Source organism: Bos javanicus, chromosome 10 (genome assembly GCF_032452875.1).
Source record: "Bos javanicus breed banteng chromosome 10, ARS-OSU_banteng_1.0, whole genome shotgun sequence".
Lineage (NCBI taxonomy): Eukaryota > Metazoa > Chordata > Mammalia > Artiodactyla > Bovidae > Bos > Bos javanicus.
In genome coordinates this window covers 72326477-72351467 of record NC_083877.1, presented here as the reverse complement: position 1 = coordinate 72351467, position 24991 = coordinate 72326477, and the positions used below count along the sequence as shown (strand labels likewise).

Here is a 24991-nt window from a genome sequence, read left to right as displayed (position 1 = left end):
CCACTTTAGGCTTAACATGACCTGAATAAATATATATTGTTCCTGAATAGGAGGACTTAACATTTTAAACATATAATTTTGTAATTATAAACAAAAATACTAGGAGCATAATGAAAATTAAATGAAGATAAAATCTTAATTGTTATAAAAGGAAACAGGAAGGAGGAATAAAGACAAGATGAAACCAATAGAAAACAAATAGAAAAAAGATAAATTTAATCCCAGTTATATCAACAAATTAACTAAAAATAAATATCAATAGATGTCAGATAGTTTTAAGAAAATAATTAATTATATTATGCTCATTAGAAACATACTTTAAACATAAAGACACAGATAACTTGAAAGTATAATGATGGAAAAAAATATAGCGTGGAAACACTAATTAAAAGAAACCTGGTATAATTATGTTTAAGAGAAAAAGTGTTCTTTCAGGCAAGTGTTACTAGAGATAAGGAAAAACATTTCATAATAATAAAAGGATCAGTTCAGCAGGAAGACCCAACAAATCTAAATTTGCATAGACATCATAACAGAGCTTTAACATATTGAAGTAAAAATTAAGTGAAATAAAGGAGACATAGACAAAGTCACTATCATATTAGAAGTTTTAACACACATCTCCCAGTAACTATAAACAAAAACTCCAAAATGTCAATACGGATATATTTAAACAACACTATTAAGCAACTCGACCTAATTGATATATATAGAACACTATACCCAACAACTGCAGAATACTCATTCTTTTCAAATGCACACTAAAAATAGACCATATGCTGGGTTATAAAGCAAGACTCAACAAATTTCAAAGAACTGAAATCATGCAGCATATATTCTCTAACCATTAAAATCAACACAAAAATATAAATAGGAAATCCCAACGTGTATGAAAATTAAGAAACATACTTCTAAATCACCTGTGGCCCAAAGAGGAAATCACAAGGGAAATTAGAAAATATTTGAACTGAAGGATAATGAAAATAAAGCATATGAAAACTTGTGGGATGTAGCTAAAACAGTTCCTAGAAGGAAATTAATGGCTTCTAATAAACACATTAGAAAAGCAAAATAGTTGAAAATCAATACTCTAAGCTTTTACCTTATGAATATAGAAAAAGAAGAGCCAATTAGACACAAATAAAGCAGAAGAAAAGAAATAATAAAGAATGCAACTGCAATCAATGAAATAAAAAGTATGCAATAAAGAAATCATCACAGACAATCTTTTCTTTACAGGAATAAAATCTATGATCTCCCAGAAAAAATAACCAATAAAAGAGAAGACACAAATGACCAATATCAAGAGTTTCAGAATGTGATGTCACTACACATTCTATAGATATTGAGAGAACATGATGACAACTCTTTGCCAATAAACTTGACAAAACAGACAAATTCTTTGAAAAATACAATTTACCAAAACTGATATAAAAAGAAATAAAAATACTAATACTCTGACACATGTTTAATAAATCGAATACATGGATAGAATTTCATAAAGATCATCTAGGCTCAGGTGACTTTCAAGGTAAATTTTTATAAATATTTAAGGAGAAATAATAGTAATATCTCTCAGATCCTTTCAGAGGTTAGAGAAAACAGGAAGAATTAATTACTTGTTTTATTAGGTTAACATAAATATGATACCAAAACCAAAATCCTTTCTGTATATGGATTCAAAAATTCTAAATAAAACATTATTAAATTTAATACAGACATAGAAAAAAAGATAATACATAATGACCAAGAATGATTCATACCAGGAATGCAAGGTTGGTTTAACATTCTAAAATAATCAATACACGGACTTACCAGCATTCTCCAATGGTTAAGACTCCTCGCCTCCACTTCAGGGGCCATGGGTTTGATCCCTGGCTGGGAACTGGGATCCTGCATGCCATATGGTACAGCCAAAAAATAAAATAAAATAATCCATATAATTCATCACATTAATGGGAAAAAAAGAAAAAACATATGATTATCTCAATAAATACAGAAAATGCATTTGATTCAAAAAACCACTCAGGACAAAAACTCTCATATGTTAAAATAGAAGGGAACTTTATTAATATGACAAAAAATATCTACAAAAAACCCAAACCAAAGCATTGCAGCTTACATGTTTGATGGTGAAATATCAAATACTTTCTCTCTGAGGTACAAATGTAATTCTGTGGGAAAAAGAATGGCTTTCTCAACATACAAAGCTAGAACTGTTGTGTATCTATAAGGGAAAAAAACCTCAGACTTGACTCTTACTTTACACCACCTATAAAAATTAATTCAAGATAGCTCATAAGTATAAATATCAAACTAAAATATCAAATTTCCTCTAGAAGAAAACATAGGATAACATTTCATGACTTTGCATAGACAAATATTTCTTAAATATGATAGAAAAGATAATAACTATAAAATAATAAAAACATAATTGCATTTAACTGAAATTAAGAACTTTTGTTCAATATAAGAACTTTAGTATGAGAATGAAGAGGCAAGTCACATAGTAGGATAATATTTTCATTATCTGTCTATCTATCTATCCATCCGACAAAGGGGTTATGTCCAGAATGTATAAAAAACGTATACAAAGAAGATCAAAAAAACACAAACAACTGCGAGAATGGGCAAAGATCTGAATAAGCATTATACAAAAGAGACTATCCAAATTGTCAATAAGTACATGAAAAGATGGTCAATATAATTCTTTTTCAGAGAGATGCAAATTAAATCCACAAGATACTATTATACATCCAGCAGAAAGTCTAAAATTTGAAAGAATAAAAATACCAAGTATTGGGAAAGATGTGGAGCAGCTGGAACTCTCATACAATTGCTAGAGGGAGAGTAACTTTAGAACACCACTAAGCAGTATCTTTTTTTCAGCTAAATAAACAGCTACTCCTTGACTCAGCAATTCTCCAGGTATATGACCATGAGAAATGAGAACATATACCCAATGAAGGACATGGGTAAGAATGTTCATAGCAGCTTTATTCATTATAGTAAAAAGCTAGAGACAACACAAGTGTTCATCAGCAGGAGAATGGATTATCAGCCTATTATTGTGTATTCATATAGTGGAATACAAACAATAATTTTAAAAATGCACCACTGTCACACATAACAACACGGATGATTCCCACAGATATTATGTTGAAGAAAGGAAGATGTGATAAAACTGTTTGATTTCATTTACATTCAATTCAAGATAAGCAAAATGAATTGATGTTGACACTTGAAGTCAGAAGAGTGACTACCCTGGGGTGGGCGGGTAAAGTGGCGAGAGAGAATTTTCTGAGGTGATGGAAATATTTTATATCTTTATCTAGATGATAGCTATTCAGATGTATACAAATGTAAAAAGTTATGGAGCTGTAATTTGTACACTTTCCTCTTTCATTATATCTATTCCAGGCATGATTTAGAAGACACTAAACTCAGCTTCCCTCGTGGCTCAGTGGTAAAGAATCTGCCTGCCAACTCAGGGGACTGTTTCGAACCCTGCTCTGAAAATGATGCCACATGCCATGGAGCAACTAAGCCCAAGCACCAACTACTGAGCATATGTGCCCCAACTACTGAAGTCCGTGTGCCCTAGAGCCCATGCTCTGCAACAAGAGGAGCCACGGCAAATGAGAAGCCCACACATTGAAACTAGAGAATAGCCCTTGTTCGCTGCAACTAGAGAAAAGCCGGAGCAGCAACAAAGACCCAACATAGCCAAAAATAAATAATTAATTAATTCTTAAAAAGATACTAAACTTTAATAATAATAAAAGTAAAAAATTTAAATTAGCCACACGGGGTCGCACAGAGTCGGACACGACTGAAGCAACTTAGCAGCAGCAGCAGCTGTATTTCTGGAGAAGGCAATGGCAACCCACTCCAGTACTCTTGTCTGGAAAATCCCATGGATGGAGGAGCCTGGTGGGCTGCAGTCCATGGGGTCGCTAAGAGTCGGATGCGACTGAGCGACTTCACTTTCACTTTCCACAATCAGATTGGCAAAGATTAAAGAGTATAGCTAGGCAATTGGGAAAAATTAGTCTATTGCATACTGTCAAGGCAAGTGTACACATTTTGAAGGACCATTTGGCAATATACATGAAAATTTTAATACACATTACCCTTTGCCTCAGCTATTTCACTTTTAGCAATTTAACGAAATATACACACAAGTACTCAAAAATGTAAGTATAAAGATAGTCACAGGATCGTCATAAAAGAAAAAGTTTGGCAAAAAAACACATCCATCAATAAAGGAATAGTTACATAAATTTTAAAAATCCATCAACTATGCTATAGCCATGAAAAAACTTGAGGTACATCTATATGTTTTGATCTACAAGAAAATGAGACTATGAACTTGGTAAACAAAGATGGGAAAGGTCATGCTGCTAACCTCCATCTACCACGTATCCACTCACTTGTATACACTCTTTACCTCAGTTGATTTATAACATGGAGTTAATAATATCACTGGCCCTTATCCATCTTACAAGTGAGGGGCAAAAAGAAGAAGCCCTCTGAAAAGCAGAAAGCATTATAGAAGTGCAAAGTATTATTCCTGAAAAACATTCTTTCATTAACCAAAGCTTTGTGTTTGTTTATCTTAAATCACTACTCAGTCCAGATTTCTTTCCTCTGTCATATATTTAAGCCAGTGTTTCAAAACACGGGCAGCAGACAAACCTCCAACAAAATGGAGAAGTTATTAAAAACACTGAGTACAGTCCCAAATCTATCAAAATTTTGGAACCTCTGATTTAGATGGAAATAGGGGTTAAGTCAACATTTTCCCCTTCATTGAGAAGAGTCTGAGCTGAATCCCATTAATGGTAGCAAGCCATCAGTTCTGACTTTGATCTGCCTTGCCTTATGGTTTAGCTGCACTGCAGGAGTCAAATGGGCTGGTAAAGTAGTACAAATGGTGCCTCCATTTACTCAACCCCAATAGGAGCCAAAGAACATCCAAGGAAAAGAACAATGTGATTGCCACATTGTAGACAAACACGAACCCAGCTCAGCTTTAAGTACTGTAGCTGTTGGAAAACATCATCTCCTGGGCAGCTGCTTTGGCTACTGTCCCCAATTAACTTAGCAGAATCTCAAAAATAGAAGGCAGCCTCTGTTCTGTTATATAATAAACAGTTCTTTATTTGAAATGACAATATTTACTTTTCCTATAGTGAACTCCAGCAGCCTACTAGGCAGTGGGCAAACAGTAGAAATGCCTAAAATGGAAACTTGAGAAAGCAGTTTAGCCAGTACAGTTTACTCTAACTTTCTACTTGACCAGCAAGTAATTAGAAGATCCTCTTCATGCTTCTCTCATATGTATCATGGATTTCATGTGACTTTGTTACCACCAGGCATATCTTTCTTGTTTTGTTGAGTCTTAAAACATACAAAACAGATGTGAGGTAGTGAGTTCTCCAATATTCAAGTGTTTAAGCAGCAGTGAGGGTTGCCCCATCAAAGGGATTTTTTTTTTGCAAGGATTTTACTTAGAGTGACAGGTTTATCCAATGACTTCTTGGCTTCTCCCAACAGCAAAGAGTCTGATATCTATGTTTCCATGATCTCATTTTCAAATGATCTTTAAAGGGAGAGAATAATAAATTATGATTATTAACCTTCTTGGGTATTTAATCTCCCTCTCATAAGCAAGAAGCTGCCATTTATGTGATTGTGTTCTTTATCATAAAAATACTTTTAAACCTTTGTAAGCAAGCAACAAATGACCACTATTTGCAGTGCAGACAACACTGTTAACTCCCTCTTAGATTTTATTTTCCATTCCTTCTGTCATATTGTAGCAACACTCCAGAGCATCTTCATTTCATGCAAATCTTGGGGAAGAGGTGTTTAATTACTGTTCTAATGGGGTCATGCACACTGAGAGATGTTCACAAAACTTGTTGGTTTTTAAGGTGTACTCAGGAGGCAATACTGTTCTTTGGCCAATGCGATTTGTTTAGTTTTCATGGCTGGTGCTGAATTTTCTTCAAAGATGTTTCTTTTGTCTCATTGTCCTGGTCTGATGTCACTTTCCTGCTAACTCATTTAGCGGAAGCAATCACTTGAAGAGGACAAACTATTTTCTATCCAGTTACTAGTTAGAAACATCTTAAGGCCCACGAAATCCTTCAGAAACCCAAAGATTCTCCCCTCCCCAGTAAAAAAATCTATTCTAAAAATTCTCTTTCAAAATCATACAAAGTAAATACTGGTTAGGTCAAAATTTGCAGTTTAAATATTATTCCTAAAAGAAAAAGATAAATATTGTTCCTGCTGATAGAACATATCCTTTTTATGTTCCTACATCAGGCAGAGTGATTGTTTATTCTCAAAGAATAGCCCACTAACCACTTGCATTAAAATTAGTTCCTGCCATAAAATGCAGATTCCAGGATCCCACTGTAAACCTAGGGAATCAAAATTCTGGGGGTTTGGCCACTGAATTTTTACAAGTGTCTCAGGTCCTTTGCATGCCTACTAAAGTTAATGAAACACTGTCCTTAAGACAAGCCAAATCCTTACTTTTCTGGAATTTCTAGTAGTTCTTCTCTTAAATAAGTCAAAGAAAGAATTGTAAGCATTGAAAATACAGGCCAAATCTTGTCATAGAATATGTATCCTATTGTAACCCTGTTTATGAACACTTAATAGCTTCTCTGTAGGACAGTTAAGCTGTAGTAATTACCTCATGGTTCTGTAATCTGTATGTCTCCTCCCACATGACATTTACACCAACTAAGACTATGACTTATTTCCAGACAGGATGGAAGAACTACCAGACCTGTGTGGACTGATGTCACTTCATGTTACATTTTCTTTTTCTTAGTGATTTAAAGACATTTATGAAATTTCTCACAAATCTTGAGCATGAATTACAGAGTCTAACTTAAGGAGGATAAAATTTTACAAGGACTCACTAAATTGAAATCTTTTGAATCTGATCTCTTTATGGAAAATTGCTTTTTAGATAAATTGGAAAGGATCTGGGATTCAAAGCTCTTTAAAATTGATGTAAAGTTGATTTACAATATTAAATTAGTTTCAGGTGTACAACATAATGATTCAATGTTTTTATAGATTATACTCCATTTCAAGTTACTACAAAATAATGGCTATATTTCTCTGTGCTGTACAATATATCTATATTGCTTATTTATTTTATTGGGATTCATAGCTCTTATCCCCAAACTGCCTCTGAATTATACTTCCATGGGCAATTGTACAGCCTCTCTGCCATATTTTTGTAATAGGAATAATCACCCTTTGCAATAATAATACTGAGAAGTTGAGAAAGTTCTGAGAAGATGAATGAGATCAGGCTTGTAAAATGTTAAAGGCTCCTGAGTGAAGGATCCTATAAAATGTGTAAATTATTAGCACTCTTTTTATGGGCCTTTAATGAATTATTGACCTGTCGATGATGAATCTGCTTCTTGAAATATTTCACTCCTTGTTTTTCAGAGTAAAACAATCTGCTCTTAAATTTTCCTGGAGTATTTTTGGGAATTTTAAAATTTAGTCAAAAATAAAAAAAGCAACAGTACCTCTCTCTCGAACACATATGCACTCCCTGAGACCACAGTGTGCATCGTAATCTTGACTTTCTATTCACTAGATTGATTGAACTTAATCATTTGGGTCCTCAAAGTCTCAAGCGCTTTGGGTTAGCTAAAGTATCACAAAGTCAACTAGCTTTTTAGTAGTAAACGCTAATGTAGGAAACTAATTAGAATCAAATTATTTACTTGATGTCATGCTTGGTTGTGAAATTATTCTACCCACTCTTAGTTTCAATTGCTATCATACAGACTGCTCTTTCAAATTTTCGCTCATCCAGAATTAAGGATTTTTGAAAAATCTAACTAGAGACAAAGCAAAAGTAACACCTATCTGCATATCATAATCATTAAATCTCTCAGTAATAAGGAACCCCTAGTTTACTCAAGAGGATGTTTCAATGTTTTCAATTTGCAAAGTAGGAGAAGGAATTTTAAGAGATCATTCAGTCTGCTAGTTGAAGCTGAACATACACAGTTGTCTTATTTAATAAAGTTTATCTTATAATGACAAAATACATAACTTTGATGTAGAAGAAAAAAGCTAAAAAAAAAAACAACAACCAAAATTGGGGTTATATAAATAGACAACATGGGTTGGCAGACATAAAGAGAAATGAGGAATACACAAAAGTGTGCTGAGGCTGCTCTTCTTGGATAGTAGGTCCAAAAGGAAAAAAAGTTTCTGGAATTGAGTAAATGACAAATCACTATTGAGGAGTTCCTTGCAGAGGGACATGAAAGAAAAATATTTATATCCATATTGACAGTGGCTACAAAGAGATCTGGGGATAGTTTCGTGCCTTGGGTTTGGTTGACTTCACTTCTTGAAAAAATATGAGGATTAAACATTCACAAATGTTCCTAATATTTTTTGAACAAGGAAGTGAGATATTAGCACTTCTTTTTTTCAGTGCTATATCTACCACTGTAGCTTCTGTCAACCTTAACTTTAAACCTTACAGAAGAATCAATATCTTCTGATTTGAGTTTCCCCCACATGGTAAAAATAAAATGTGAAATTTCAGTAAATGGCACGAAAAATTTTAGTAGTACCAGGAAGTTTTCAGAAACTAGAGCTTTTACATAATATGGAAGTTTTAATGTTTTGAAGGTTCAGTAAATTATGTAGTGTACAAAAGTGAAGTCTAAATTACCCACTCAGAAGGGTAACCCTATAGCCCACATGTCTGGATCCATGTATGCAGATGGACAGATACACTTCATTTCTTCTGGGAAGCTGAGTTCTAAAAAGCTATCACTCAGAACAGACAGTTTTATGATTGCATAAGAAGAAAAGGAAAGATGACAGAGTTGCTATAAAAATGAAAGGCCTTTTGGTGTATTAACAGCTGAAAACATTACAGCTTAAATGAAGATGTGAAACAAAAAATCAGCTTAAAACTGCAAATTAAAAAAAAGAAAACTTGTGCAGAAGGTTTGAAGCATATGGACACCCACCCAGTTTGCAAAGAGGGCAATGGGAGCCCCAGACTTTAGCTTATTAAAGATGACCTTTCCCCTCTCTAAAATTTCAAAGCTGACGTTTCAAGTGCTGAGCAGACTGTGTGCCATATGTAACATGACCTCAGCTCCACTCTGCCTGAGCACTGATGGCATCACTAATGAGAGGTGAAAGGTCTTTTTCTTGCAGCTTTTTCAGAAACCCACCAACTCTTGCCTGTGAAGTAAGGCCCCTCCCTCCCCCCAACCCTTGATTTCAAGAGAACTGCATTTAATACACAGCCTCAAAACACTTTTATTACCGGTCGATTTGCTTATAGCCACAGCCAAATGGCAGGATGTACAATCACATGCAGAAGAAAATATTTATTTTGACTCACAAGCCAAAGGGATTAAGAGAACATTGTATTAACCTTGCCTTTCATCTATGTTTTAAAGGGAAATTCTCCAGAGGCGTCCATTGAAGTTCTGTTTTTTTAAATATAAAGTGTATCAAAGACTTTTAGGAGCCCAGGTGTGTGTTTATCTGACTATCTTTCAAAAAGCTGCTTCAGAGACTGCAAAAAGATGTATGTTCAGGAATCTATTTCAGGCATTCTTACCAGCCAGCTAGTTACCCGACCCCTACTCCCTTCCCTGGCTTCCCGGCCCCCCACTCCCCCTTGCTGCTTCGAAACAAAATAGCTTCTTTCCAAGCAGGTTGTTATCATATTCATGGCATGGTCAATTTCCGTTTGCCAAGAAAATATTTAGGCTGATCAAAGACATTAGAAAATCGGATGAATAGAAACAGACGTTCCCACAAGAGAAGCGTTTCTCAACGTGAAGAGGCAGGCGGATTGCAGCCCACCCAGTTACTCCTAGGAAATAGCTCTCCTGCTAAAGGCAGAACTATGAGGCCACCTGGATTCTACCGGAAGGGCTATGGAAGAGTCCGGAAATTCACGTGGAGACTGGAGCTTGGGACTCTCCGATGGCGGACATGTGAGATGATCGGTTCTAGTATCTATCAGCAAACCTAGAAGGCCTTTAATTACATCCATTAACACAGAGGGACCTTTCAAGACTGAAGATACGTAAGTTTGAGATCCTTTGTTTTGCTTCAACTGGTTTGTTATGCGCATGGAAAGACAACACATCCTTTGTAGATGATACAGGAATTTCTCCTGAAGTAGTGTAAACTAAGTTTCCTGGGTTTGAGTGGGGGAATGTCTGACAGTAATTGTCCTTGGGACCCTTTGGTTTCCAGAGTGTGCGCCCAGGTCAGTCGATGAAAGAAAGAGGGCCTTCCACCTCCTCCTTGTTCCTCGGCAAGACGCAGCCAAACCAGGTGAGGCCATTTGCTGCGGCGCTTCGACGTGAAGGCCTGGTTGGCGTTGCGGTTTTCTTCCGCGGGCTCCTGAAAATTGAAAAAAAAAACAAAACAAAAAACTGAAAAGCCGGCTCCGCTCAGGCAAAGGAGATCCGAGTTCTCTCCCACCCCCTTGCTTGCCTTGGCCACGTCGCGGCACCTCAATCGCCAGTGAAGCGTCGCAGACCTTATACCGACGCCTCCAGTTTTCCAGAGGAGAAAGCGAGGGAGGGAAGCCAACTGTGGGGGGCCCTTTAGGGCCAAAGAAGAGTCTCGCTCGGGGCCACGCGGCGCTAGCAAGGCCGCAGCAGAAGAAGCGGTTGCTGGGCTGTGGGCTGAGAATCCGCTCGGCCACCCTTGGCCCTCCCCACAGTGCGTCCCTCACCCCCCACCCTCCCCCGCCCCGGGTCGACCAGGCAGATTTCCTTTCCTGTGCTTTCTTTCTTTCTTCTTCTTCTTCTTCTTTTTTTTTTTTGTTTCGGTTCCTGCTGGCCAAGCCAGGGATCCTTTGCCAGGAAGACAGCGCCCTCTCTCTCCTCCGGCCGTGCCCGCCGCTGGGCTGCGCCCCATCCCAGTTCCGCTGACCTGCCCTCTCCTCCTTCTCGCTCCCGCCCTCCCTGGCCTTGTCCCTTCCTTCCTTAAGCCCCTATGCCTCTAGGCTCCCAGAACCACTTCGGGGAACAGCCCGAGAGAGCGGCGGAGCCCTAAGTCTTCTCACGTTCGGACCACTGGTCTGGCCGGAACGCCGGACCCCTGGCTGCAGAACTGGGCGGAGCCGTCCCCAGCGCAGACGCAGCGCCGGATAGCTCGAGCTTGGCCCCGGGGAGGGGTTCCTGGCGGCGGGGCGGGGGTTAGCGCGGCTCCCCCAGACTGGGCACCGCGGGCGGGGCTGCGAGTACGCTGCACGGCAAGGTCTCCCGGGCGCCGGCGCACACCTGGCGGAGAAGCCTGTCGGGGACCCGGGATGGGCCGGCGAAACGGGGACGCGGGCCTGCACGCGGGGGGGGGGTGGGGGGGTGGGGGGGGTGGGGGAGGCGGGTGAACCTGAGGTAAGGAAAGCTCCCACAGCCTTGTTCCCAGCCCTAAAAGCGCCCCTCGCGGCCCCCCGGCTGCCTGAAAGCCTCACCCTGCCGGTTTCCAGCAGGGCTGCGCCAAGTACAGCAGCGGTGATGGAAATGGTTGCAAAATCCAAGCCCAGCCCCAGTGGGCGAGAGGCGCGGAAGGGCATGCGTGAGTGGGAACCCTCCACCCAGCATTTCCTTCTCTGCCACTCAGAGGACTGGGGCTTCAGACAGATGTGCGCGGCCCATTCGGGAGCAGAGGCAGTCAAGCTTCTCGGTCCGCGACGATCTGGATCCTTTAGAACCCAAACAATGTACTCTGTATGGGAATGCAGAAACATCTTCCACGGCGTGGATTTGCACCGACGTAGAGGCCTGAAGTGCTCCCCTAGCCCTCCCCACAGTTCGCGGCCCCCGGGAACCCCATAGGCCGTTCGCCTCAGGCTCACCCCGCTGCAGAGCGCAGGCGGCTCCCAGAAAGGAACTAATCTAGTCACAAACCACCGGCCGGCCCTAACAAAGCGAACCTTCTCGGCAGCTCAGCGCCCAATTTGTCCACAGCACTTTTCTTCCGCAATTCAGAAGCATTATCTTGTTTTTTAAAGTATCGCGGCAGAAACGTGGCAATTATCCTGGGCTCGGGTTACGCTAAATGGCTTTGGGCTGAGAAATGGAAGAATACAGATGCCGCGAACGTGCTGATCGCTTTTCTGCCGGGCCTGGATAGGGGTAGGGAGGCAAGCTAGAAGACACCACCAGGGAGAGGGAGGTATGGCGCAAGTTCCCGCTCTTGAACCGGCACCAACCGCTCTTCCCAAGGGCACCAACCGGAAAGAAGTGTTGGGCCTTTATCCCTAGAGCTTAAGGATTCCGAGCGATGGTCTCCTTCATGGGTCGTGAGAGATGGGGTCAAATCCCGACAAGACAGGACCAAGCTTCTGGCCTCGGCTTTGGGTCAGGAAGCCGTTGGGAGCTTCAGGCATTGCTGGGATAAAGAAGAGAAGAGAGGTCAAGGGTCAGAGGGAGAGATGAGGAAGAATCCAGTTCCGCTTCAGGACAACTACTCTAAAATTGAGTAGAATTGGGAGAATGGCTGGGAGAAGACAGCCACAAGGAAAGAAGAACCGGAGCGAGGCGTTCTCTCCTGAGCGAGAGGCAGGCCTGGCCGGGGAGTCCTGGCGCACGCTGTAGGGTGGGAACCTGCGAGAACTGGAGAGGCCCAGAGGCCACGAGGCGTCTCGGCACCAGGGGGGCGGGGGTGGGGACAAATACAGAAAACCTCTAAGAATCTTCATCTCGGTCCACCAGGATGACTTTGGGCCTGGAAAATGGGGAGAAAACAGTAGCGAAAGGCGTTCGGGTGCCGGCTCCCAGCGCGCAGACGCCTTGCTCGCCCCAGCAGCCCAGCCTGCAGTGGTAGCCACGCTGTGCGCGTGTCTCTTTCCCTTTCTGCGCAAACCAGCCCCCACATCTTGAAGTAATCAGCAGCCGAGAAGGGACTCGTCCCCCTGGCATCTCAGGTTAAAGAAGGAGGTCCAGGAAAATGTGGTAGAGCCATTACAAGAAACCCGAGCCGCAGTCATCAGGGACTCCAATTGCCATCGCATTAGGATTGATTAGAGACCAGCAGTACCGTAATGACCCGGAAAGAGGGGCAGCCGGGGATTATTAATATCAGAATGTGGCAGGGAGGGGAGGTGGGCAAAGGCAGGGAGGGAAGAGCAAAGTGGGGAGGGAGAAGTTTTAAGTTACTAGTATTTATATATAAGTGCCGGCTTACCTGAGGAAACCGGATAGTCAGTGAATCACGAAAACAATAAATCTAATTGCATCTAAAATTTCACGAAGCCTGATTTTTTTGGGAGGTTGGGGAATCATCGTGAAAACCAGACTAAGATCTCAGTTTTTATAAACACGTAGTTTTATAATCCTGTTGTAAAAATGTAAGTGAAGAGATGGGGAGGAGTGCTGGATGTGCACTTCCTACCAATGGGTCTCTACAAAAAGATTTAGGGAATCTATTTGTGAGTCATTTGGGGTCTTCTCTCAAGGGATATAGGGCAATGGAGTGGACATTTTTGTAGAGTCTGCAGAGGAGTAATACACTAAATTTTAATTGAAACAGTGATACCTGGGTAGTGATTTTTGTTTTGTTTGAGACAAGACCGATCAGGATCCCTAAGAGATGTAGAGAAGAGAGTGGTTTGTCTCCTTCCTTGGACCATGAGCCAAAACAAATCAGCCCCTGATGGTCTGGGCTGAAACTCAGCTCACTGGATAATTAACTCCATCTTTCCAGTCCACCCTAACTGTTTATTTAGTGTCACCCTGCATTACCATCACTAGCACTTTCCTCTGAACAGGAGTAACTGCAGGCTTTCACCTCCCAAAAGGAAATTCTTCTTAGCTTAGACAGATGCAGTATTCAGGATGTACATTAGTTGACAAAAAAAAAGTTGATTGGAAACTCAATGGAATATAAGGACTCTTGGCCTGAGATAATGTTAATAAAGCAAAGGAGGCAAGAATGTCTTAGGCTCTTAAGAACAGATTCTCACAACACTCTCCTTCACTTTCCAGAAGGGTGCTTGGCATCTAATGTTGAGTGGTGTCTTCTGACTCAAATCTGGTGGTTGGCAAGTCTCCGGGCCTATGCCTTCTCAGAGCTCAGCTTAAATCTGCCATTTCCCTCCAGGTGGTCAACCCACCTTCTTCAGTCCTTCATGGGCGCCCCCACCTGTTGACTACACCACTACTCCGTGTGAGGGGTCCCCACCAACTGAACCAGATGCCCCTGCCAGGACTTCAGAGTCTACTCAGCAGACGCTGCCTGGGTGCAGCATATCAGCAGAGCATGGTCTGGGAGACCTCACAGTGCCTGGTCCTGGGGAAGCAGGCGCAGGCGTCAAGAGCTTTGAGGAAGGGAGAGGAACGAGAGAGAAAAAGAAGAAAGCAAAAGAGAAATGGATCCAGAGAGAGAGGAGAGGGTGTGTGTGTGAAGGGGGCAGGGTGTTGGACAGAGAGAGTGTGAGAGAGAAACGCGAAGAATGAGACAATGAAGGAACGAAAGGGACAAAGGGTGAGATGGAGATAAGAAACAATAAAACAGAGAATGAAGGAATCAGAGGTTCACACAGAGAATGAATGAGCTTCCTCTTTCAGGCTGAAAGAGAGGATGAGGTAAAAAGAGACACAGAGAGAGACCAAACCTGGAGACACACACGGAGAGAGAGGGTAACTTCCCCAAACACACGCACACCAACTCCAGCACGGTCCCCATTCACTGTGAGTTCCCTCGCGGCGGTGTGTCTCTGCCTGTTTTTCTCTTTGCTCTCTCCCTTCCCCGACCCCGGGACAATGTGGAGACTGTATTTTCAGGAGCCGCGCGGGGCGGCAGGGTTTTTAGCAGCAAGCCGGGCTCGCTGCCGGCTCTGTTTGTCCAGGTGTAGGCGGGGAACGGCAGTCTCCCGGCGTCTTGAACTGGCGCTGCGTTTTCGCACCAAAGAAGCGAGAGGCTCTGGTCGCGCGCTTCCCGCTTCAAGGAGAAAACGCCCTCCCTCCATACATACATAAATATATTAGGGGAACAGACAAATCTTCATTGTTCAGAAATAAGCCAAGGAGGCCGCCCGGTTCCCCTTGGCCCGGCCAAGCGAGGCTGGAAAGAAGGGAGGGAGAGGCGGGGGCCGCGCGGATCCGGTGTCACGTTGCAGATTCCCACTAAAGATAACGAAACGTGATCTATTTTTCAGAACAGCAAGTGGATGGGAAAGAACCTTGACAACACAAAACTCATTTACTAATGGACTGGTTTTGGATTTCTCTCTTTCGGGTCCGCATATCGCCCCGCCTGAGCCCTCGGCCTATCCAGAGCTCGCGGGGAGCAGCGTCCCCCAGGAGGCAGGTGGGAGGCTGCTCCGGCGCCGCGCCGCCCTCGGAGCCCGGCATCCGGAGGGGTCGAGGGCACCTGGAGTTTCCGACCAAGTAAAGGAAAAAGATGAACGTTGACACTTCAGCCAGGATTTGGGATCCTCACTGCCCCAGAGCGACGACGCTAATTTATTGATGAAACACCTTCCAAAGCCCTTCCCTCCCAAATATCTGTAGGTAGAGTAGAATCCTCGCTGTCGTTCTTGATGGCAAAAGAATTCCAAGAAAGCGGGCCAGGAGCCTCCAAGCAGCTCGCTCCAAGCCAGAAGGGAAATAAGTGGGTCTCAGCCAGAGGACACAAGGCCTTGTTTTAACCCGACCTAGAAACTCTTAACACCAACTGATGCCTCTGCATCAACCTTTCCACAGACCAGTTGTGTGCATCCGGCGGTTACCTGCACGGCGGAGGCACAAAAGAGCAGAAACCTGGCGCTAGGAGCCCCTTTCTAGCTGTGTTACCCTGGGGACCCACGAAGCGGCGAGGGCAGCAGCGGTGCTGCTCCTTGCCTTTAAATCTCCGACAAATCTCTGTTTTCTTGTGATTTGCATTGACAGCAAAAGGTTTTAAGTTACTAGAACAACTCAAACCTTTCTGTGTGCGATTTAAAATGGATCATTTGGTTTATGTGGTTTGTAAATTCATGTCATTTTACCTCTTTTAGTGGTTTGCAGTGAAAGGTTCCATTTTGGGAAACCTTATATATCCGAGCCAATAATTAACATTTATAAAAATTGGTTTCCCTAACCGAGGGATCGAAATAGCAGGTAGGCTCGTTGGTACAAAGCGAATAGCACATTTCCTTTCTAATCGTGCGATCTACTGGACTGAACACTAGGAGAGAAAGGCTGGCGGGCCAGGGCACGGCCTCCAAGGACGAGCACCACTTCTTATCAACCCCGGTGCCCGCAGTCGCCGCATCCGCACAGTCGTCTTCCCAGTTGTCGCCACCGTCTAGTGCGTCTTGATTCCTTTTGAAGAGAGATGAAAAGAAGTGGGCAGGGAGGTCTGGAGGAAGCCAGGGGTGGGGGTTTGGGGGCGGGGAAGGTAGTGGATGTCTAATTGTCGTCTCTCTGCTCCCTGTAAATCTATACCTGCTCTTATTTGTCCAAGCTGTGCCTCATTTCCTTATACAAAATTGTTAATTACAAAGTACATCCCATATTCAACTTACCCTTTGTCTTTTAAGAGACGTGGTTATATTTACAGACTCCCCCTGTTCCCCTCCCCAACACAGACACAGACACACACACACACACACACACACACACACACACACATTGTAATTCTGCGCACTTGCTCCAGACTTTAGGGTATTAACTGATTTTTTAGAGCCGAGTTTAAACCTCAGTTCCAGTCCGCACACAGCTGCCATGTCAATAATGACTGTTCCAAGCAGAGACATTCCTTCTGGCAGGACACTGCAGCTCTTCAAGACTTCATCTGAAACATCATGAGCACTAAAATAAGACCATGAGGGAAAATTACCAGACACATGGGCTTGGGCTCTGCTTTGCCAGGTTTCCAGTTTAGAAAGTAAGTCATTCGGCACACCATGTGGTAGGGGTTCTCTTGAAATAATATGCACCCATTAAATGCATTTAAAGATAATCCCAAACATAATGAAATATCAGCATTTGCTTCCAAGTTCTAATTGCCTGGGATACTGAAGGGAAAGGTTTCAAAGATGCAAAAAGCTTTGTTTGGGAGTTCAGTGGAGAAGCAGCTTCGTGTCTACTCAGTCTCCCAAGAGACAGATGGGGGTGGGGTGGGGTGTGGAAACCCTTCACAACTTTAAGATGTACATTGCAGGGTGCATTGGAATGGGTGCATGGTTCTAAAACCATCTAAATAATACAAGGGGAAACCCACACAGTGCTTCTCCTTCCATTCCCACTTAGGTCTCAATATGTAAATGGTTCTGTGATGCTGTACTCTTGCTGATGGAACCAAAACATATTTAAAGAAGCAAATTTAAAGAACCTAGGGTTTGTTCCGCATTGACTAAGAGGACGCATTTAAATCAAAAGCAATTTTGAAGTGTACTTAAAATTCTGTTTTGAACTTATCTAATCAGAGATAAGTATAGTCATAAAGTCACTCTTCCACCCTTTGGCTCCCCTTATCTCCACGCATTGTTCTTATCTCCTGCCAGTCTCGGCTACTGACAATAGATTATCTCTATTTAGAGACGCTAATTGTTTTCAAAATCTTTTTAATAATTGCTTTGGAACAAGGTGTGCAAATGAGGCTTAAGATAATTACAGCTCCATCTGTTTGTGTAGTTTTACTAAGCATTCTCCACACATACACAAAATAACAGATGATGGGACTGAAATTGCAAGACATCTCTCAATCCCTGGCAGTAAAATAGGCCAGCATTGCAATCTACACACACACACACACACACACACACACAGGCACACACATGCACACACACACACATCCCTCTTTATTTAATCTTGTTGGAGCCGCGGTCGTCCTCGCTTTGAGGGCAGTGTCCCTTTCAGAACAGGGCAATATTATGTTACAACCGGACGGCTATTGGAGCCGGACACAGTTTTATTTAATTTACACCCCATCCAGCGCCTTTCGTGCGATGTTCCCAAAGCATTTTTGCTAATAGCAAGTAAAGCTTCTCAGCATTCCTCAGTAGCAGAGGTGGCAACCGCACAGATAGGGAAACCGAGTCCAGAAGCCTGCCTGCCGACTTAAACCACAGATCATTAAAATTCCGAATCGCAAATGAACTCTTGTAATCTCTATTTGCTCAGCAACTGTGCTCTACACAATTCTCTTGGTCCCAAATAGTCGTGGCCTTTTGAGAATGAGGGAAGCGCTATACAGCTGGGAGTATTTGTGCGCTTTGGAGGGCGGTGGGGGCAGGAGAGAAGAGGGGAGGAAATTAGGTTTGGCTCCTGGAGCTGAAGCCAGCCAGGAGAGAAGCCATTCTTGCAGGGGCTGCAGCCCAGAGGACTGGTCTACGCTTGTATTATTTATCGCGTTCCATAAGCTATTCATCAATCCATTATTTATTCATTCCAACATTAAGGTAATTAAATATGAGCTCACCGGGAAATGGCAAGTCTGCAAAGGACAGGGACAGAGGTACGGAGGGAGAGGAGGGGAATTAGAAGGTCTGGAGCCATTGATTTGTGCAAAGATGTGCGCGGCTGCCCTTAGGTGACACAGCAGAGGGGGCTCACGTTGCAAGGTCCTGACGCGCTCACCCACTCCCACCGCCCCCCGTCCCTGGGAAGCACCGCTCCCTCCCTCCTCCCCACTTCGCTTCTCACCGCTCGCGGTCCCTCTCCTCCCACCACTCCCTATCCCTCGCTGTACAGCCTCGCCCTCCCCGCGCGGGGCGGCGCGGCCTCGCAGCCCGGCCCGGCGGCGCGCGGGCTGGCCAGCCCCGGATAGGCGCCGCCCGCAGCCAATCAGCGCGCCGAGAACGCTGCGCGCTTTAAGGCAGCTGCAGGGAGAACAGAAACCAAGTTCCCCGGCAACGAGCAGCATCCACCCGGCCGGAGGCAGGAGCCAGCGAGGCCCGAAAAGCTGCGGAGTGAGCCGGCCGTTCCTTTTCCAGCGCGCGCTCTACTCCTCCTCCACTTACTCGGCCGCCTGTCTTCAAGTCTTGACTCGCTTTTACGCCTTCGCACAGCCTAGGGAGGGGGTTAGGAGCTGCCGCGCCCCCCTCCCTGCGGCTGCCTCCCCCTGCTTTTTCGGCTTTGCTCCCTGCCGCGTGCGCCCGGGTAGTGCGCCCCGGCAGGCCCCAGCCATGTCGATGCTGCCATCGTTCGGCTTCACACAGGAGCAAGTGGCGTGCGTGTGCGAGGTTCTGCAGCAAGGCGGGAACCTGGAGCGCCTGGGCAGGTTCCTGTGGTCGCTGCCCGCCTGCGACCACCTGCACAAGAATGAAAGCGTGCTCAAGGCCAAGGCCGTGGTCGCCTTCCACCGCGGCAACTTCCGCGAGCTCTACAAGATCTTGGAGAGCCACCAGTTCTCGCCTCACAATCACCCCAAGCTGCAGCAACTGTGGCTGAAGGCTCACTACGTGGAAGCCGAGAAGTTACGCGGCCGGCCCCTGGGCGCGGTGGGCAAATATCGGGTGCGCCGAAAATTCCCTTTGCCACGAACCATCTGGGACGGCGAGGAGACCAGCTACTGCTTCAAGGAGAAGTCGCGGGGCGTGCTGCGGGAGTGGTACGCGCATAACCCTTACCCCTCGCCGCGTGAGAAGCGGGAGCTGGCCGAGGCCACGGGTCTCACCACCACCCAGGTCAGCAACTGGTTTAAGAACCGGAGGCAAAGAGACCGGGCCGCCGAGGCCAAGGAAAGGTACGCGGCATCATTCCCGCAGATCGGGCTACCCTGGGAAGCCTTCCTTTCCCCTCCGCCCCTTTTCACCCCCGCAGGCACCAACCACCTCGATCACCCCGCTGGCAGTAGCCCCTCCGCGGGGCGGCGCCCCGGCCTCGGCTGCACTGCGGCGAAAGTTCATGAACTCTGAGATCGCTCGCTAGGGATGGGGGGAGGGTGGAGGGCGGTGTTCATCTGATTTGAGTGTCCGCGCGTGGATTTCCTGGGATGTGAGTGTCGGGAAACGTTGGCGCTAGGTTTGTTTTTCATGTCTTCTTGGCTGGCTAGAGGGAGAGGAGTGGCGGGTGGAGAGTGAGTTTTTAGATCAAGCAGAAGGGAAACGTTGATTGGTATCGCGGGGGAAGGGGTTCAGTGGGGGCAGAGGATCTCGAACCTCTCTCTTCTCGCACCCCGGAAGGGTGAAGCTGTCCTGAAACTTCTGCTCAGTTTCCACTCGCGCCGGGTCCTTCAGTCGCGCTTTCCTGGCAGTCTTTTGGGTGAGAGGTCACTTCCATTCGCACTAGCTGCACAAAGGGAGGAGTCTTTCGAAAGAAGTCCACAGAAGAGAGCGCTTTGGGAGGGTTGGCGCTGCGTTGACTCCCCGGCGCCCCAAGTCCAGAACTGATTCTCTTCGTCGGCTCCCTGGCGCGTGGCCGGGTGCAGCGGCGGGTCCGGCCCGCTGTCCGCGCCGCTCACCCGGGCGAGGAATGGATCTCCAATCTCAGACTTCTCTCACCCCAGAACACAGAAGACAACATTTTTTTCAACCTGTCTCTGCCTCCGCTCTCCTCACACGAACACCCCTGGCCACCTGGCCCGGCTCCACTCTTTTGCTGTGGAGTTTCCGACCATGATTCGGAAGAGCTTCGGGGAGGCGGCGGCGGCCGGGAGAGCGCTCCGGGGAGCCGAGCAGTTTCGGGGAAACCTGAACGCCCAAGTCGGCCGAGTTTCTTTTGTTCGCTTCGGAGCCTGGAGGCCGAAGAAGTCGCCGCCTTGTTTCCCTCTGGGAAGCAAGAGTCTGGAGAAATTCAGCTGAGATGGGCATTTTGGGAGAGAGAGACTGCGAGAGATGGGAAGAGTTGGACAGACAGGCAACTCCGGGGTGGGGGATATTCTGAAGGCAGAAGCGCGAGGGCTGGGAGACCTTGCAGTTTAGCAGCACCGAGCGCCCAGGCTGACATCCCGGTACATCACACCCGCTCAGGCTGTGCCTGGTCTTGAAGTTCCCCTGCCGGGAAAGTGTGCGCCGGTGTGTGTGTCCGCAGGGAGTTTGAAAGAGCACGTGAGGCACCGAGGACTGAGCGAATAACACCGGGCCAGGGACGGTACAGTTCCATTTAGACGTCTGTTACAAAACGGCCTGTCCTTTAAGCCAGGCCAGAGGGCCCACTCCCTGATGAAATCGGAGAGACTGGCTGCGCTCCCTGTGTTTACTCAGGTCACTGGGCCGCTCTGGACACCACTTCCCATGACCTGTCCTGTGCCTCTGAAACCACAACCTCCAGGCAGGGGCAGGGAAACTCGACGGTTAATTGTTTCCTCAGATGGGAACAGGACAATTGACTTGATTCACCACCAAACATCTGTGCACTAGGTGCTGTTCGACCCCACCCCCCCGTCATTTTCTTCATCACCAACAACCATTTGTTGGAAGATTTTCAAATTTCCTTACTTCTAAATGTGGTACTTCTTGATAGGTATTTAATAATAACTGTTAGAACAAAAATTTAAAGATAATTTTTTGTGCATTTCAAATAAGCACTGCTGATTTGGCTTTCTAAACTCTGGAAGAGGAAAGGATCCGGCATCACCTTTCTCAAGTCTCTTAGGCCTCCTCTCTTTCCCCCAGGACTCTGTGGGGTGGGTGAGAGGGCAGAACTCCATTTGGGTCAGTGACTGATTGCACAATGGCCCTTTCCTTCTTCCAGCTCCCCTCCCTCCATCTCACACTTTTTTTTTTTTTTTTAACCATATGGTGTTGTCCTCTGTTTCTTAGGGAGAACACCGAAAACAATAACTCCTCCTCCAACAAGCAGAATCAACTCTCTCCTCTGGAAGGGGGCAAGCCACTCATGTCCAGCTCAGAAGAAGAGTTCTCACCTCCCCAGAGTCCAGACCAGAACTCCGTCCTTCTGCTGCAGGGCAACATGGGCCACGCCAGGAGCTCCAACTATTCTCTCCCGGGTTTAACAGCCTCTCAGTCAGCGCACAGCCTGCAAGCCCACCAGCATCAGCTCCAGGACTCCCTGCTGGGCCCCCTCACCTCCAGTTTGGTGGACTTGGGGTCCTAAGAAGGGAGGGACTGGGGCCTCGAAGCAGCAACTAGGGACACTTGTAAATAGACATCAGGAACATTTTTTGCAGCTTGTTTCTGGGGTTCTTTGCGCATAAAGGAATGGTGGACTTTCACAAATATCTTTTTAAAAATCAAAACCAACAGCGATCTCAAAGGTAGTACCCTCTTCTCTCCGACTCTTTCCACTTCTACATTTCCCCTCCCAGTGTGGAGATCAGGGGGGAAAAAAAAAAAACCCAAACAAACAAAAACATCCAGTTACCCAGCCTTGGTTCTGGGCAACCCGTGTTCCTGCTTCAGTAGGCTTCTTTTTTCTTTTCTTTTTTTTTCAGTGAATGGAATTACAGATCAACTGGATTTTAATTATTTCATCTTAATTTATTTATGGAAAATGTTTTGAGAAGCGGAAAAGGAAATGAAAATGAGAGAGAGAGGGAAGTTAAAACAGTGAAAAGATCCTCCAGCCTGAGAGGAACTGGTTGCATTCTTAAGGTGAATAGGAAGAATATGATCTTATACCTTTTTTGATGGGGAAAATTAAGTTTACATTTTTCATATTTAGTGTTAAATAATTTTATGTAGATTAAAAGGAAAGAACAGTATTAGGGGGAAAAAAACAAGTGCCTAAATGTCTTAATGCTCTCTATGTGAGGCAGTTAGAAATAGAAGTGACCATTAGTAATACAACTATTTTTGTCAAATTTAGTGGGGGTTTTTGGTTGTTGTTTGTTTTCTTGGGTTTTTTTTTATGGCAAACTTTAAAAAATGTACCAATGTGGAAAAAACACTTTCCTGAATGCCATTACTTCTCATGCCCTTGAAGCTCTCATATCTGTAGCCTACTCCTGTTAAGGGTTTCTCCTTTTCCTAGTTTCTAGCTTGCAACAATACGTAACAAATCTGGCTACCTGGTATTTGTTACTAAAACAGCATGTGTTTGCAGGTTTCTTTTCTATTGTACCTAAACCAGTCTAAATTAAAACTTAGTAGAACACCAGGAGTACTGATTCTGTTTCTGAAAGGTGAGTTGTGTACTGCTGTCATTGGGCTCCCCCCTTTTTTAACGAATAGGTTTTTTTTTTCTTTATTACTTAATGGTGGTTATGAATTGCAGGGTACGTTGGCCATCCCCTGAACCAAGAATGGTGACTGAGTTAATTATGTGACAGAAAAAGAGCGAATTCAAATTTGGTGTATTTATTTATTTTTTGTTACTTTAGATATGCAGTTTTGTTTACCACTAGCTTTTCTCCACAGAATTCGTACGTTAGCTCTTTTGTATTATTAACAAATTTATGACAAGACTGTGAAAGTAAAATAATTTATCTGCTTGGAGAAAAAAAGGGAACTCCTACAAGGATAGCAACATTGTGAATTAATCTGTACAAATAGAAAGCAGACCAACAGGACAGGAGCTCTTTGCAGTGCTGCCGGATGGTGTCCAGAAACAATCCCAGTAATCATGTAGGCTCCATATTATTTTTGCCTGGGGCAAAAAATGATGTACCTTGTATTTAGCTTTTAAAATTAGTGAAACAAATGGCATTATTTATTAAAATTCTACTCAGGATAACAGGATTGGCTTGCTTGTGCTTTGTAAAATATTGCTCCCCAGAGGAAGTCTATTTATTTTATGACATGACAGTTTCATAATTTTGATTTTTCTCCATCTGTGTCACCATTAATATGTTCATTTCTTTCTTACTCTTTCCTATCTTTCCTGCCCTGATCTAGAAGTGGGGGTAGGGGTATTAAGGCCTTCTTCTTATTTTTTTAATGCCAAATGGTTTTGACTGAGTTCCAGGGAGAAAGGGTCGCTGTACTTAACTGTAGTCACTTTTACTTATAAAGTCATTTTTCCCCTCAGTGATGGACAGATGTTCACACAGCCGCTCAGAGACCATCCTTTGCATTGGGAGCTCAGAGTCCCAATCTCCCTTGTTAGTGTTTTGGATCATTAAGTTGGTGTTTATTTAAGTCACTAGGGTGTTTATTCTCCACGTCTTGGGCCACGGAGAAATGCCACCCTCTGCAGGAGGGGCTCTCACAGGGGATCTCCTCGCATTCTTCACATTCACTGCCCAAAACAAACACCCAGCACAAAGATAGCTTTCAATGACCCTGACAGGCTTCAAAGGACACCGCGGAAATCTCCCTGGAAAATAGGAAGGGCCAATTACTTTAATTTCTTACAAGCCCTCTCTTCCTACTCCGATGACTACCCCCCAATCTTCCAGCTCTGTTGAGTATAATTTTAGACTCGGGGAAGTTCTATCTCCCTGGGTGCCTCGGCCCACTTCCTGCTGCCTTGGTTGGTGAATCTTGGAAATGTCTGCAGATCTGGCGAGGAGCAGAGCGGGCCGGCCGGTCCTGTAAAAGCCCCTGTGATTACTGCTTGTAAACTCGTTAAAAGGACAATTTTCTGTCACAGCCATAAACTCTTTGTAAAATCCCTGGCATTCGATCCACAGTGCACATATTCCAGATGTGTTTAATAAGAAATTGCACAATGTGCCTCCCTCACCATCCTCCTCTCGGCCTGGCTAAACTGGGGACAAGCAGGAGGAGGTGAGAAAGCTGGATGTTGCCTTGAGTTTTCTTGGCAATCATTTTAGAGCAATCACTGGGGGGGGGGGGGAACTAACCATATTTCTTTTTTTCCTCGAGGAAATCTTCAAGGACCAGCTGTCAAGGGACCTCCAATTTACCTTCTCATATTCTCAGTTTAACTGAATCAAAGCCACTTTCTGATTTCTCCTTTACAGATTTCGTAAGGAGAGCCAAAAATAATAATGATTTCTAGATAGTTTTTAGGACGAAACCTTACAGAATTTTACCGAGTAAAATAAAGTAATAATACACTGGGGCGATTTTCAAATTTTGGAGTTTTAAATCTGAACACAGGATACTTCGGGTCCCCGTTGCCTTTTCTCCTTGACCTCTTGGCTG

At 44.5% G+C, this 24991-nt stretch overlaps 2 protein-coding genes across 2 annotated transcripts; one reads left to right on the top strand and one right to left on the bottom strand.

Moving 5' to 3' along the window:
• Positions 1-9317: 9317 nt before the first annotated feature.
• LOC133255242 (uncharacterized) lies at positions 9318-11626 on the bottom strand. Its single transcript, XM_061429768.1, has 4 exons — positions 11525-11626; positions 11117-11389; positions 10540-11044; positions 9318-10446 (listed from the first exon to the last, which is right to left on the bottom strand). Exons 1-4 carry the CDS (start codon positions 11624-11626, stop codon positions 10229-10231), a joined length of 1098 nt encoding a protein of 365 aa, XP_061285752.1. The 3' UTR covers positions 9318-10228.
• A 7223-nt stretch (positions 11627-18849) lies between these two features.
• Positions 18850-23617, top strand: SIX1 (SIX homeobox 1). The gene is made up of 2 exons (XM_061429053.1): positions 18850-19725; positions 21743-23617. The coding sequence occupies exons 1-2, from the start codon at positions 19166-19168 to the stop codon at positions 22035-22037; spliced, it is 855 nt and encodes a 284-aa protein (XP_061285037.1). The 5' UTR covers positions 18850-19165; the 3' UTR covers positions 22038-23617.
• The last annotated feature ends 1374 nt before the right edge of the window (positions 23618-24991 follow it).

Coding starts and splice junctions, on each gene's coding strand:
- LOC133255242 (XM_061429768.1), bottom strand. CDS start 11,626: ATGCCCTTCCGCGCCTCTCGCCCACTGGGGCTGGGCTTGGATTTTGCA. Junction 11,045..11,116: donor GCCAGACCAGTGGTCCGAAC/GTGAGAAGACTT, acceptor CTAGAGGCATAG/GGGCTTAAGGAAGGAAGGGA. Junction 10,447..10,539: donor GGTGCCGCGACGTGGCCAAG/GCAAGCAAGGGG, acceptor TTCAATTTTCAG/GAGCCCGCGGAAGAAAACCG.
- SIX1 (XM_061429053.1), top strand. CDS start 19,166: ATGTCGATGCTGCCATCGTTCGGCTTCACACAGGAGCAAGTGGCGTGC. Junction 19,726..21,742: donor GCCGCCGAGGCCAAGGAAAG/GTACGCGGCATC, acceptor TCTGTTTCTTAG/GGAGAACACCGAAAACAATA.